This window comes from Mastigoproctus giganteus, chromosome 10, assembly GCF_048544385.1.
Source record: "Mastigoproctus giganteus isolate SK-2022 chromosome 10, ASM4854438v1, whole genome shotgun sequence".
In the NCBI taxonomy this organism is placed as follows: Eukaryota; Metazoa; Arthropoda; class Arachnida; order Uropygi; family Thelyphonidae; genus Mastigoproctus; species Mastigoproctus giganteus.
The window spans coordinates 9,505,584-9,520,378 of NC_143584.1; the positions used below are offsets into that span (position 1 = coordinate 9,505,584).

The 14,795-nt window shown below is 37.9% G+C and overlaps 1 protein-coding gene across 1 annotated transcript in view; it reads right to left on the reverse strand.

Annotated features, from left to right (window-relative positions):
* The window catches only part of LOC150078675 (centrosomal protein of 76 kDa-like), a 141,273-nt gene that overhangs the window by 67,982 nt on the left and 58,496 nt on the right, over window positions 1-14,795 (reverse strand). The window contains exon 5 of the mRNA XM_090382236.1: window positions 12,057-12,239. Coding sequence (XP_090238362.1) covers window positions 12,057-12,239 — 183 coding nt within the window. The remainder of the gene's footprint in view (window positions 1-12,056; window positions 12,240-14,795) is intronic.

Here is a 14,795-nt window from a genome sequence, read left to right on the forward strand (position 1 = left end):
TTCAACTGTATTTATAAAAATGTTAAGTTAATCTAAGAAAAAGGTGATTGCCTGGGTTCCAGAGGGCTAAGACACATGGATGGCACCACGAGAATTAACCTCAGTCTTAAATTAACTTACCATATGTATAAATACAGCTGAATAAATTAATTATTTACATTTATTATTATTATTTATGCATTCATTTATCCATTAATTATAAATAGTTAAGCGATTTCAAAATTAATTACAGTTAGAAAGCACTGTACAAATTAATTATCATCCCTTTCCAGTTTTGTTGTCTTTGCAATTGCTGAAAGAAGTGATAAAAGTAAAATCTGTCTTCAAGAAATTAAAGACAGATTTTACTCTGTGCAGGCCGAAGTGCTTAATTTTACATCTGTCTCCATTTCATTTTATCTGCATTTTATCTTTCATTTTATCTAGGTGAAATAGGAAGGGTTTTTTTTTTTTTTTTTTTTGGACGATGCTCTATAAGCTTGCTTTCTTGTATCATATGGCTCAACTAATGCTAATGCTATTCTTGGAGTGTGAGAGAGAGGCTATTGGAAATATTCATAAGCAATAACAGAAGGTAACAGAAGGGAATAATGCCAATGATCACAGCACAATTCGCTGTTGGAACAAGCAGATCATATCTGGTTGTCAACTGCAAGGACAGTTCAAGCAGATGACGATGCAGATGCGCAGACTGGAATATCAACTTTCTTGGGTGTTTATCCACTTGGCCCAGCTACCAATGCAGCAGTGAGCAGCAGTGTTATCCCCATATACATTTCTCTCTCTCTCTCTCTCTCTCTCTCTCTCTCTCTCTCTCTCTCTTTCACTCTCTCTCTTTTCTGTAGTCACTTATGGATATTTCCAAGAATCTCCTTCACATATTCAGAATTCAATAACAGCACGCTGCTTCTTAGGCAAATTTGGAAGTAGCTAAGTTTTTATAACTGTTAGAGAAAGATCACCTGCAAGATGACAAGCAATAAGAGTTAAAGAAGATGTAATAGTAATAGTATTCACCATATAGTGCAAGGATGCCACAGGCTTTTACTGCACTGCCAAAAAAAACCAAAGTGAATAATAAAATGCAAATTATATATTTCCCTTTTCACGCAGGTAACTATCCAGTTGACCACTGAATTTATTCAAACTATCAGCCTCAACTACCTGTGAGGGCAACTTGTTCCAGCAATCAACAACTTGCTCGCTAAAAGAAAACTTCCTACAAAATCTCAACCACACCTCCTGTAATTTGAATTTATGACCCTTGTTCTGGAATTCTTTATAGCAGGGATAATTCTACCTTCATTCATTTTACTAATCCCTCTCAGGGACGTATAAACCTCAATATGGTCACCTCTAAGGTGCCTGGTTGCCAAGCTCTGAACCCCACATAATCTTTCCTCACATGGTCATCCTTCTGCCAATCTCACCATTCGAGTCGCCATCTCTGAACCCTTTCAAGAAGCTCAATGTCTTTTTTTAGATGAAGTCTCCATACTTGAACACAGTATTCCAATTGTGGCCTTACAATTGCCTTATATAGTGGGACTATCCATATATCTACAGGATAACGTTCGATAAATCATCGATAGGTATCATGGGCTTTCCTGGCTGCCTATTTACACTGTTCAGAAAACTTCATATCTGCCCATATTGCAACTCCCAGGTCCCTTTCCTCCTACACTATTTTTAATTCAACCCCATCAAATGTATAATTTATTTTCGGGTTGCTGTCCCCAAGTGTAAGACCTTGTATTCTGCTGCATTAAAACATAGCTGCCACTTCTCTGACCGTCTCTGAAGTCTGTTCAAGTCATCCTGAAGCAGTGCTGCTTGGCAATAATCATTAACGACTTTGCCAATTTTAACGTCATCTGATAATTTTGACATCAAGCAAATTTTGCCATCCAAACGTTTGTCCAGTTCTTCCTTGAATTTGTTTAAGCCATCAATTTCCACAACGACAGATGAAAGTTAGTTCCAACAATCAACTACCCTCTGACTAAAGGCAAATTTCCACACATCTATTCTACAACTGTCCACACATTTATGCTCTCTCAGGTTCGTAATCTGAGCAAGAAGAAGAATCCCATCAGCATTTAGCCTGCTCAAACCATTCAGGGCCTTATACACCTCAATCAGATCACCTCACAGGTGCCTAGTATCCAATGCAATTTGCAGAACTTAAGCCATTCTTGTAAGAGCACCCTCCTTTGTTTCCCTTCTCTGTACTCATTCTAGCAACTTGACATCCTACCTAAAATGAAGCCTCCAGACCTGTACATAGTACTCAATGGAGCCTGAACATTGCCTTATACAAAGGGATGATCACCTCCTTATCACTGCTAGCAAAGTTCCTGTATATCATTGACAAGACCCCATGACCTGCTCTGGCAGCCTGTCTGCACTGCTCAATAAACTTCATATCTGACTGTACAATTACCCCCAGGACTTTTTCATTCTCCACTACCCTAAGTGTAGTACCACACAGTTGGTACATTTCCCTGGGTTACTGCTACCCATATGCAGTACTTTTCATTTGTGAATGTCAACCCTGCCAACCTTCATATCATCTGCAAACATCAAAATTACACCTGATATACCTTCATCAATATCATTGATAAATATATAAAATAACAATGGGCCCAACACCAAACCCTGGGGGACTCTGATAATAACCTCAGGGTTCATTGTTGGGTCCATTGTTGTTTTCTATATTTATAAATGATATTGATGATGGTATATCAAGCTTAATGTCCAAGTTTGCAGACGATACAAAGGTTGGCAAGGTTGTTAAGGACACTAATGACAGTACGCTGCTGCAACAAGATCTAGAAAAGTTGAGCAGATGGGCTGAGAGGTGGCAAATGAAGTTTAACATTGACAAATGTAAAGTACTACATATGTGTAAAGTACTACACAGTAACCCCAGAGTGACGTATAAACTCTGTGGTACTACACCTACACTGACAGTGGTAGAGAACGAAAAGGACCTGGGGGTAATTGTGCAGGCAGACGGTCTGCAAGAGTAGCTCATAGTGTTTTGTCAACGATATACAGGAATTTTTCTAGCAGCGATAAGGAGGTGATATCCCCTTGTATAAGGCAATGGTCAGGCCACACTTGAGTACTGTATACAGGTCTGGAGGCCTCATTTTAAGAATAATGTAGAGCTGTTGGAACGAGTAGAGAGAAGGGCAACAAGATTAGTGAATGGAACAAAGGGTTGCTCTTACGAAGAAAGGCTTAAATTTTGCAAATTACAGTGTCTGGAGACTAGGCACCTGCAAGGTGATCTGACTGAGGTGTATAAAGCCATGAATGGTTTGAACATGCTCGGTGCTGATGGGATTCTTCCTCTTGCTCAGAATAATCACCTGAGAGGGCATTAATTCAAATTGAGGAAAGACAGATGTAGGATAGATGTGCAGAAGTTTGCCTTTAGCCAGCAGGTAGTTGGTTGGTGGAACAGACTTCCATCCTTTGTTGTGGAAGTTGATAGCCTAAATAAATTTAAGACTGAGCTGGACAGGTATTTGGAATGAATGAAGGGGTGAAATGGGAGCGGTTTTTTTTTTTTTTGTTTGTTTTTTTTTTGGCTGATGCTGCATAAGCTTGCTTTCTTGCATCATATGCCTCTACTAATGCTAACATTAGTGCATGAAGAGCATTGTCCATTGATTACCACTCTTTGTCTTCTTCCACTCAACCATCCTTTTATCCATTGTAGCAACTTCCTCTTAATGCCATAGTGATAGTTGATCCGAAATATTAGGTTACTGGACAGCAATTTTACTACAATTTGTAGGTGTGTGTGTGTGTGTGTGTGTGTGTGTGTGTGTGTGTGTGTGTGTGTGTGTGTGTGTGTGTTTGAAATTTTTATGCAAATTCTGAATATTACATTGATAATTTTATTGGAAATAGCAATATTAGTTAAGGAAAAACATGTTACTATTGAAAAGTTACAGAAAAATATGTTATTATTTATATAGCCTCCAAAGAATGTGAAACTTCTTGGTCACCATTAAAAGATTTTTTTAAAAATGCACAAGAAAGAAATTTATTATGATGATTATTATTAGCTATATGGTGCAAGGAAGCCTGAAGATTAGGCTGCACTAGCCAAAAAAAAGAGAGAGAGAAAGAACAGCACAGAACCGGCCAGAACTAGGAAAACCTTTGTGAGAAAGTCTGTAGGGAAGTGGAGACCAGTAGCTTATCAAACTATGACAGCAAGCAATATGATTTTGTAATAACTGAGAGCAAAGTAGAGGAAAAATTGTTGAAATTGACATGAGAAAGGCACCTGGAATGAATGGGATCTATCCAGTTATATTAAAGGAAGCAGCAAAGGAAATAAGAAAAACCTTAGCCATAATTATGAAAGCTTCCATGGACTCACAGGAGGTCCCCATGGACTGGAGATATGCAAATATGTCCACAATTCACAAAGCGGGGATCACAAGGTGATCCCCACTTTGTGAATTGCACAGCTAATTATAGACCTGTTAGTTTAACTTCTGTTCCATGGAAAATAGAGTTACTGGTTAAAGAAGAAATGCAAGTTCATCTAGACAAGACCTCAGTTATAGTTCATACACAGCATGGTTTGTTAAGAAGTCTAGTCTCACTAATTTGATTGGATACTTTGATGTGATCACAAAGGAACTGGATGAAAAAATTAATTTTGATATCATATACAGCAAACCCCCACTATTCGCGGTATCTGTATTCATGGTTTCGCATATTAACGGTCTCTGATTTAATATAAAATGAAACCTAAAAAAATGTGAATTTTAAAGCGCCGTGAACAATTTCTGCCATAAAAAAAACATTGGCGTGGCTAAAATCATCTTTCCCGGTCAAAACAGCGCTCAGTGGGTGGGGGGGTGAGGGGTGACAAAATCGTGAGTGCGGATGTTTCCCGCCAATCCTTGTTCAGTATGTGTTACGTGCTTGCCATGGAAGGTTTCGTTGTTTGCTTTTAATTTATATGCTTAAAAATTAAATAAATTTATAAATGTATCAATTTATAAATGCATGTATCAATGTAATTGATAAATGTATCAATTTATAAATTGATATGCTTACAAAAGTGAAAAATCTACTGTTTTGCAGTGTAAAACAGACTTTTTCGAGTGTGTTAACGGAAGAAAGTGACTTTATTGTGGAGAAGTTCTTTCTAACCCTTACAAAAATATGGCTACGAATAACAAGGGAATTGTGAAAGGATCAAAGAAGGTGATGCCATTATGGAGTAAAATTGAGTTACTAGACAAAATTTCTAATGGTAAAATTGTCTCCTCAGTGGAAAAACATAAAATGAATGAGTCAACGGCACGATCAATAAAGAAATCGGAAGAAAAAATCTCCTATAGTGTCCATGAAAACGCACTAATTGCTTCAAAAATTTGCTCTGTAATTCGTGATGTTAAATTAGAAAAAATGGAAAACACTTTAAATCTGTGGATAGAAGACTGAATTCAAAATAAAATTCCGTTAAGTTCACTGATCATTCGTGAAAAGGCAAAACACCTTTATCAACACTTTAGCAAAACTGGTGATAGCACTGGCGGGATAAGTTTTTTAGAGAGCAAAGGTGCTGGTTTAAAAGATTTGTTTGAAATTTCTAATAAATATTACATTTAATATTAAATTTTTCTTATTTTCATTTCGATGCGTTATGCTTGTATTTCACTATGTACATAGTCATATTATGAAGGTACATATAATACATACATAGACAAACTATTTTTTCTTATATATTTCATACTTTGGAACAGAATCCCCTTTATTACTATGGGAGGCATAACTCAGTGTTCACTCAGTATATAAGTAGTATTAGTTTTCTGTATTCGTGGCATTTCTCAGGAACGTAACCCGCGCGAATAGTGGGGGTTTACTGTACTTGGATTTTGGAGGCCTCCGTAGCCAAGTGGTCAAGAGCGGGAGTGCAGTAGCACACGCTCTTTGAGTAGACCGGGGTTCAAGCCCATGACTGCTAAATACAGTTTATCTGTCAACCCGCACTGCACCAGCATGGCAGATTATGGTCCATTTCCCTCAGCGTGAATTGTTGAGGAGGCTTCCATCCTGCAGTGGGTTGATAATGGCTGCAAGCTTTTGATACTGTTGCACATGGAAGATTACTGTACAAATTGGAGCAGCGATATGAAGATTAGCAGGGTTGTTAATGGCAGTAATGATAGCACACTATTGCAACAGGATCTGGAAAAGTTGAGCAGATGGGCAGAGAGGTGGAAACTGAAGTGTGACATTGACAAATGCAAAGTACTGCATATGGGTAGCTGTAACCCCAGAGTAATGTACCAATAGGGTTGTACTATGCTCAGGGTAGTGGAGAATGAAAAGGAAAAAGGACCTGGAGGCAATTGTGCAGTCAGTGCAATTGTGAAGTTTTCTGTGCAGTGCAGATAGTCTGAAAGAATAGCTCATGGTGTCTTTTCAAAAATATACAGGAAATTTGCTAGCAGGGATAAGAGGGTGTTGTCCCCTTGTATAATGCAATTGTCAGGCCTCACCTAGAGTACTGTATAGAGGTCTGGAGGCCTCATTTTAGGAAAGATGTAGAGCTGCTGGAATGAGTACAAAGAAGGGCAACGAGAATGATGAATGCAACTGATTCTATCGAGGCAGTGTTAGGTGGGTCAGAAAACTGCGAGCTTTGGGGGAGACAAAGACTAATAGAGTAACAGTAGCCACTGGCAGAGGTGAAAGAGATTCTTGCACTGCTTCTATTGGAATGAGCAGAAGCCTGAAAAACAAGATGCAGGATATTTCAGAGACTGCTGGAAGTCATTGTGGTACAAGTAAACACATGGGTTGTGTTAGAGTAGCTAAGAATAAAAACAGGTGCAGGTATACTTGCGTGTACACCAATGCTAGGAGTTTAGTAAATAAATTTGATGAATTTCAGGTATTGCTCAAAACATCAAAGGCAGATATTGTTGAGATTTCAGAGACGTGGTGTCACATATATATAAGGAATGCAGAACTGGAATTTGGGAAGTACAACGTCTACAGAAAGGATAGACAGGATAGGAAGGGAGGAAGGGTTATGCTATTAGTTAAGAAACACATAAAATCCAAGGAAGTGAAGCCAGTCGACATTGCTGGACAGTGCAGTGTCGAGTCAGTTTGGTGTGACATAAGCATTGGGAGATCAAAATTGAGAGTAGAAGTGTGCTATAGGCCTAATGACTCTGATGAGTATAATAAGAAACTGTACAGGGAAATAGAGTGGGCCAGTAAATCAGAGAGTCTTATAATGGGGGATTTTAATTTCCCAGATATTGACTGGAATTTGGGGGCTGGTCACTCACACACTAGCAAGGCCTTTGTGGATTTATTGGAAGATTGTTTTCTACATCAGCATGTTCGGGAGGCAACTAGAGGGAGTAATACTCTTGATTTGATTATCAGTAGTGATTCTTCATGCATTAAGAATCTGCAGATAAATGATCCACTAGGTGGCAGTGATCACAGTGTGCTGAAGTGGCATTTACTCAAAGAGGTAACTACCATTAGGGGTAAAGGGAAGGGTTATTGCTTTCGTAAAGGCGACTACGACGGTCTGAGACAGTATTTAAATTCTATACAGTGGGACCAACTGATGATGTTACCAACGGCAAATTCAAAATGGGAAGCAATCAAAGAACTTATCTTGGAAGCTACTAGGCTTTACATACCAACTAAGAAATATTGTTCAAGGTTTAGGCCTAAATGGATGTCAGATGAACTAATGAGACATATGGCAGAGAAAAAAAATGCATGGGATACATACAAATTAACACATGACACAGAAGCCTATGATAGATACAAGTTGATCTGTAACCAAGTTACAAAGGAGGTAAGGCAGGCGAAGGCAGACTACAAGAAAACTTTGGCAAGGGATGAAAGAAAAACAGCAAAGAGTTCTTTACTTATGTAAACTCTAGAAGGAAGGGGATGAATCAAATTGGTCCACTTGATATCAATGGTTCAACTATTGATGATGCTGCTCAGGTAGCTAACAAACTAAATGAATATTTTGCATCGACATTCACACATGAGGAGTTATTCAGCGAGGGGAATGCCAGAGGTGTATTCAACTCTGGCAGTAAGCTAGAGTATCTTGTTTTGTTTGTTTGTTATTTGGTTTTTAGGAGCATTAGCAACTAAGGCCATACTGCTCCGGGATATGCGCTGGTCATTCCCTGACCTTTCCGCATCCTCCGTATTTGGTGGTGACAGGCTCGAACCCCGGTTTAATCAAGAAGTGTGTGCTACGCACTGCTGCTCCTTCCCACCTTGCTACGGAGGTGCAGAGTATCTTGTAATAACTGAGAATAAAGTGGAGGAGAAATTGTTAAAGATAAACACAAGAAAGGCACCTGGGGTGGATGGGATCTATCCAGTTATATTAAAGGAGGCAGCAAAGGAAGTAAGCAAACCCTTAGCCATAATTATGAGATCTTCCCAGTCTGTGAGTACCTCAGGGGAGGTACCCACAGACTGGAGATGTGCAAATTTGACTCCAATTCACAAAGGAGAATCAAAGGCTGACACAAGTAATTATAGACCTGTGAGTTTAACTTCTGTTCCCGGAAAATTAATGGAGGCACTGGTTAAAGAAGCACTGCAGGATCATCTAGACAAGACTTCAGTTATAGCTCGGACACAGCATGGGTTTGTTAAGGGGAAGTCTTGCCTGACCAATTTGATTGGATACTAAGATGCAGTCACAAAAGAACTGGATGCAGAGAATAACTTTGATATTATATACTTGGATATTAGAAAGGCTTTTGATACTGTTTCACATGGAAGACTGCTGCACAAATTGGAGCAGTATGGCATTGGAGGCAAATTGCTGCTATGGATAAAGGGGTGGTTGAGGGGGAGAAAACAGAGAAAACATTGTTTTCTGTATTTATAAATGATATTGATGATGGTATATCAAGCTTAATGTCCAAGTTTGCAGACGATATGAAGGTTGGCAGGGTTGTCAAGGACACTACTGACACTATGCTGCTGCAACAGGATCTGGAAAGGTTGAGCAGATGGGCTGAGAGGTGGCAAATGAAGTTTAACATTGACAAATGTAAAGTACTACATATGGGAAACAGCAACCCCAGAGCAACGTATCAACTCTGTGGTACTACACTGACAGTGGTAGAGAATGAAAGGGACCTGGGGGGGTGGTTGTGCAGGCAGATATGAGGTTCTCTGAGCAGTGCAGATGGGCTGCAAGAGTAGCTCATGGTGTATTGCCAATGATATATAGGAATTTTTCTAGCAGGGATAAGGAGGTGATTATTCTCTTGTATAAGGCAATGGTCAGGCCACACCTAGAGTACTGTATACAGGTCTGGAGGCCTCATTTCAAGAAGGATGTAGAGCTGCTGGAACAAGTACAGAGAAGGGCAACAAGATTAGTGAATGGAACAAAGGGGTGCTCTTACGAAGAAAGGCTTAAGTTTTGCAAATTACAGTGTCTGGAGACTAGGCACCAGCGAGGTGATCTGATAGAGGTGTATAAAGCCTTGAATGGTTTGAGCATGCTAGATGCTGATGGGATTCTTCCTCTTGCTCAGAATAATCACCTGAGAGGGCATAAATTCAAATTGAGGAAAGACAGATGTAGGATGGGCGTGCGGAAATTTGCCTTTAGCCAGCGGGTAGTTGGTTGGTGGAACAGACTTCCACCCTTGTCAAGTAATGACGTCTCTTTGGGTAACAGATCACTTTTAAATGTAGAGGATATTTGTTCTGGTGTGGAACTTTGTCTGGCCAGCACCACTATGGTGTACCAAGGTGTTATGTACAAACAGATTCACGGTACAGCCATTGGATCTCCCATTAGCGCCATCGTGGCCAATTTGGCCATTGAGGAGTTAGAGGATAGGGTTTTTAGTGGATGTCAGTTTCCCATAAAGAAATAGAAAAGGTATGTTGATGATACCTTTACCGTGGTCCAGAAGGGGAGAGAGGATGATGCACTCCATTAGCTTAATAGCTTCTCCCAATTTGTACAATTTATCTCAGAGGTGGAGACAGGAGGTACCCTTCCATTCTTGGATGTACTGGTCTCTAGGATAGGCCCTAGACTTAAAACTTGAGTGTTTAAAAAACCCATGTGCAGAGGCCAGTACACCCATTATAGTTCAGCACAAGCTGGGCAGCATAAGAATAGTGTAGTGAAAGCTCTACTAGATAGAGCAGGGTCACACCTCTGAGGACAAAGAATGTGAAATTAGACGAGTCACAGCAGACCATAGAAAATGCGGATACCCCCAGAGGATCATAGACAGATTAATAGAGGAATAGAGTCCAACCATCAGGAACCGTTTGTTCCTGTGGCTACCGCATACATTCCTTACAATCCGGGCCTTACTGAGCATCTTGGTAGAGTTTTGCGGGGTTATAATACACGCTGTGTGCAGCTTACCGGGTGGAGTTGCACACAGTGTTGTCTCAGGTAAAAGACCCAATAGGAAAGGACCTGAGTGGTGGAGTAGTATACAGGATAAAATGCCCGGATTGTGGGGAATGTTATGTGGGCGAGACAAAATGATGGCTCAAAAATTGTCTGGGGGAACATGCAAATGCTATAAAAACCGCTGATTACAATAAGTCTGCTGTGGCCGAACATTTTTGGGAGAAGCAGCATCAAATCTGCCCAGAGGATGCGGTTATTGTGGATCGAGCGCATGGGTTCTGGAACCGTAAATGGCTGAAGAGCCTACGAATCTGTTCATCCAACCACAATATTATGAATAGGGACAGAGGTATGCGTATGCATCCTCTGTTTGAAACTATCATCCTAAGTACGGATGAATGGTTTTGCTTGACACGTTCCCGAGCTGTTTCCGCTTCCATTTCAGACCATGTGCCGACTGAACCAAGTGTATAAGTACCATGAGCCTGTTATATAAGGACGTGCTGCAGGAAGTTTTGTTACTGCTGAGGAAGGAAGCCGATGCTTCTGAAAGCTCCAGATTTTTATCGTTTTTATCGCTTTTAATCCGGTTTATTTTAGTGTATTTTATCACAAGGATTTCATCATAGTTTTAATGTTTTTTTACAATGTACATAATTTAATTTAATATAATAGCAGTTTTTGTAAATATTTTAGTTACAGTAAAATACTTATTTTTCATGGTTGGTGTATGAGTCTATTTATTGCTAAAATATGAATTTGCCCAACCTAAGAGGCCTTTTTCAGGGTATAAAGCCTTGAATGGTTTGAGCATGCTCAATGCTGATGGGATTCGTTCTCTTGCTCAGAATAATCACCTGAGAGGGCATAAATTCAAATTGAGGAAAGACAAATGTAGGTAGACGTGCAGAAATTTGCCTTTAGCCAGCGGAACCGTAAACAGACTTCCATCCCTTGTCATGGGAGTTGATAGCCTAAATAAGTTTAAGGCTCAGCTGGACAGGTATTTCGAACGAACAGAGGGGTGAAGTGGAAGTGGTTTTTTTTTTTTTTTTTTGGCTGATGCTGCATAAGCTTGCTTTCTTGCATCAAATGCCTCTACTAATGCTAACAAACTTCCATCTGTTGCAGTGGAGGCCAACTACTTAAAAAAGTTCAAGGCAGAGCCAGACAAACATCTAGATTGAATGGATGGGTGAAATGTGAAGGTTTTTTTTTTTTTTTTTTCTTTTTTTGGCTGATGCTATATAAGCTTGCTTTCTTCCATCATATGCCTCTACTAATGCTAACTGTATGCTGAATTGGAACAGAAAAACTTCCATTATATTATAATATAGAGATGCATGAAATGGAATTTGGTATCATTATCATAGCATTTATACAATTAGCATTTAAACTTAATAAAAATAAGAGTATTCATTCTGCAACTCTAAGATAACAAGAATTTTTTTTTTTTTTACTGCTTTGGCAAAAACGGAGTTAGTGATTAAAATTTATAAAGAAAAACAGGTTCATTATTACATGGAAATAAAATTAATTCATGTGTAGAGGGGAAAAAAATGAAAAGCTGCATAATTTTACAACACAGCAGTTTTGAATTCACAATCATTTTATATACCTGTGCCTTTCAGTTCCAAAAACAGTGGTAATCTAGATTCTGCTGTAAATAAAATATTTCTCCACTCAACATAATGGGATGACAAAACAGTTCTTTCTCCAGAGCAGTCAGTTTTCACTAAAACTAAGTGAAATGGTTCCTTTAAAGTCAATAAAGTGGTGGGATCTGATAAAATATTCTTTCCTGTAAATGGCAATAAAGGTAAAAATATAAGCAAAGAAAACAAATTAAGAAGACAAACAACAAATTATACAAGCTGAAGATGAGACATAAATCATTATGCTTGTAAGCAGCATAAGAGCTCATTGACTAATCATAATAATATATATTTATCTTCACAATATGTCATGATAAATATCACTGTTCAAAACAGTAGGAGTGGAAAATTTGTACTGACAATTAATGAACTATGTATTCAGTGGTGAGCTGTGAATATTTTAACAATGGGCTCGCATTTTTGCTGACTTTTTGATGTGAAACATCCTTTGTGGGGGAGGGTACCTACCAAGTAAATCTGATTGGTCATGGAAGTGACGTCACCTGCGGCATCTGCTAGAGGCAGTTCCCACACTCAGACCACTAATCTGTGTGGAGCTCACTAGTAGTATGATTAGATTAGAGAATGTGATGCATTTTTCGTGAGCAGTATGGTATCTTGAGTTCTAACTTTTTGGAATTTTTGAATAGTATCACGTCACAATCATACTTCCTGCAGTTACTACTGCAGTAAGTATTTGTCATATGACTGCAACAATACAAAGATGTGTCAACAATTTCTTATTTTGTCTCGCATTTTTGCATATGCAGCTGTTCAGGGCACCTAACATTCCTTTGTTAGGTTTATTCCCCGACATTTAGATAGCAAATATACATCTCTTACTTTAGTTATCATAAATCCACTGTATATTGTCTTCCAAAAATTATGAAAATTTGTGAATGATCAATAAAATATTTACAATACAAAAGCTCTTTTATTTCATAATCAACATATACAAATCAAAATATCTAAAAGAAATGCGAAGGATGTTTCATAAAACCATCGACCGTGCGTGCTCAGCAGACACACGACTTTTTATTCTTTTTTTTACAACTAGGGAAATAAAATGGATACATTTTTTTTTCATGATAAAATTTTAATATTGCGAATAAAAAATAACATAAAAATATTTCTCATATTACAAATAACGAATTATCAAAAAACATTCTAGAATAGAAAAACAAATATTACAATAAAAATAAATATTACAATAAATAAAAAACAAACTGTTCTAGAAAAGGTACACAAAAATCACAGATTACATGAAAAAAATATTGCACAAATATTCAAGAAAATTTTATTCTAAAAATTGTCATATGCAATTTACTTCTTTATTAATATTTGTTTTCGATCTTCTTCTTTGCTCAATAGCTGAGCCATTATTATGGAGGAATGATTTGACATAACGATCTGGATCAAATTGAAGCAATGGTTTTCCATTTAGATGTATAGTCATCATAATATGCAACTTGTTTAATTGTCAACATTATTCATTCATTTACGCGATATTATTCATTATGCTGAAAGCTCGCTCAGCTTCAGCACGGCTAATCGCAGTGGTTTCAAAGATATTTATGGCTTTCTTAATTAAAAAGGAATTTCATTCAATTTTAAGATAAACTGTCTTGAACAAAATCTCTAAAATCATTAATTTTTATTTCATATTTTATCAGAAAACAAATTTCTTATTCGATTTTCACAGCCTTGCCACCAAGACGAAAGTTCTTTCATATTCCACGATTTCCGGTAGCATATGTTTAAAATTTCTTTCAATGGTATCATTATTTTCTTTATTTAATTTAAAATAACTCTGTAGCATTAATAACTTATCCTTTAAGGATAAAACAATGCATTTAATAACTTGTCAAGAGGTAACTTTACTGTTCTTCCTTTCGATTCCTTCAAATTCTTTCCACTTCAACATGCTCTCAATTTTAGCTTCATAATTTCCTTCAGAATTTTTCAAATTAGCGATAGCATTGATAGTTCGAATTAAATAATTTATCTGCTTTTACCATAGTGAATCTGTAAAGCTTCTGAAATGTAAACAGGATATCAATCATTAGTGCTAAATGGTTAAGAAATTCCAGATTTAAAAGTCGATTTAACAATCCCAAATATTTAACTTCTGATTCAAAACGTTTGCACAATGCAGGATAATCCCCTTAACCCACAATTACCATCCACAAGTTACAACTGCTCTTCTTAGCCTGAACACAACCGATCTCTGTAGTTTCCACATCAAGTTCTTTAGGAATTGGTCATAATTATATTCAAATTACAAGGGATGAGATTTAGATTAGATTGTAGGAAGTTTTCTTTTAGCCAGCAAATCGTTGATTGATGGGACAAGTTGCCCTCACAAGTAGTTGAGGCTGAGAAGTTTGAATAAATTCAAAGACCAACTGGACAGTTACTTGTGTGAGGAGGGAAGCATATAATTTGTATTTTCTTATCTACTCAGGATTTTTATTTATTTATTTTTTTTTTTGCCAGTGCAGAAAAGCCTGTGGCTTCCTTGCACTATATGGCGAATACTATTATATAAATCTTTTGTTATTCCTGTGGTCATTGAGAGTTTGAGAGAGCTACCTGGCTGTCATTGCACTGTTAATGGTCAGATAGTCATCCTTAGATCTTATAACTCTTGGCTGAGTTTGAACTTGCTTTCTGTTTTACTGCCACATAACCTTGAAATTAGC